The sequence below is a fragment of the Nicotiana tomentosiformis genome, chromosome 9 (assembly GCF_000390325.3).
Source record: "Nicotiana tomentosiformis chromosome 9, ASM39032v3, whole genome shotgun sequence".
Lineage (NCBI taxonomy): Eukaryota > Viridiplantae > Streptophyta > Magnoliopsida > Solanales > Solanaceae > Nicotiana > Nicotiana tomentosiformis.
The window spans coordinates 43,668,215-43,669,271 of NC_090820.1; the positions used below are offsets into that span (position 1 = coordinate 43,668,215).

The 1,057-nt window shown below is 35.6% G+C and overlaps 1 protein-coding gene across 1 annotated transcript; it reads right to left on the minus strand.

Annotated features, from left to right (window-relative positions):
* Nucleotides 1-317: 317 nt before the first annotated feature.
* LOC138898690 (uncharacterized) lies at nt 318-839 on the minus strand. The gene has a single exon (XM_070184773.1). It carries the CDS (start codon nt 837-839, stop codon nt 318-320), a length of 522 nt encoding a protein of 173 aa, XP_070040874.1.
* Nucleotides 840-1,057: the final 218 nt, after the last annotated feature.

Sequence of the window (1,057 nt, forward strand, 5' to 3'; positions counted from 1 at the left end):
TCTCTGATTTCTTTTTTTAGTTCTGAGACTTCATGTCTAAGATCAGAGATTGATGGTTCAGAACACTTATCAAAATAAGACATGATTTGTTTCATGCTGAATGGTTCAATGGTTGGTTTTGACTTAGGTTTATCATTGTTGTAATTGAGGATGAGATTTTTGAGCTCTAGGAGATAACGATTTCTGGATTCGTCATTATTGATATGTTGAATAACATCATAGAGAGCTTCTTTAGAGCTGTTAGAAAGAACTCTTATTGATGGTGGGGTGTTGCCACATGTACAGTAGGTTTCATTGCAGTGGCACTCTTTACTCGATTAGCTAGAATCGGACTCATAAGCGATGTTAAGGTCTTCATCATTGCTATAACAATTCGAAGAGTAATTTGGAGAGGAATCCGAATTGGCTTCTTCTAGGATAGAGAAGAGTTCCTCTTTGGTATCATCACTAATTTCTAGAAGATTGATTTTCTTCTTTTTCTTATCAGATTTGCATTCATTAGTCCTGTGTCCGATTTTTCCACAGTTCCAACAGACATCTTTAGGTTTGTTAGAAGACTTAGAAGGTCTACAAAATTTTGATTTCTTTCTAGGTGAATTTTCGTAAATTATTCTAGATTTGCAGTGATGGATCTTTCTGGAAGATCTAGAGTTTTTGTCTTTTTTTGAAGAGAGAGTAGAAGGGGCAACAACATTTGTGTAATCGAAGTCTTGGCAGAAACTTCCTAATCCCTTTCTAGAAGAGAATCGTTCTTTCTTAAGTTGACTTTTCAGCTTGATATCAGTGCAGAGTTCAAGACCCACTACATTAACGATGCTAACGAGGTCTTCATAGGTCATTTGATAATAAGGAATTTTATCATCACAACGATCTTGGATTTTTGTTCTGACCTTGTTTGCGAATAATGGGGGAAGTCCGCTGACAAAGCGTTCTTTCTAGAAATCTAGATGACAGTCAGGTCTTATCACAACCTTACTGATAAATTGGTTTTTATACCAAATAAAGTCATCCAGAGTTGTACAAGACAGATTGTTTAGAATTTGTAAGCTTCTATCTT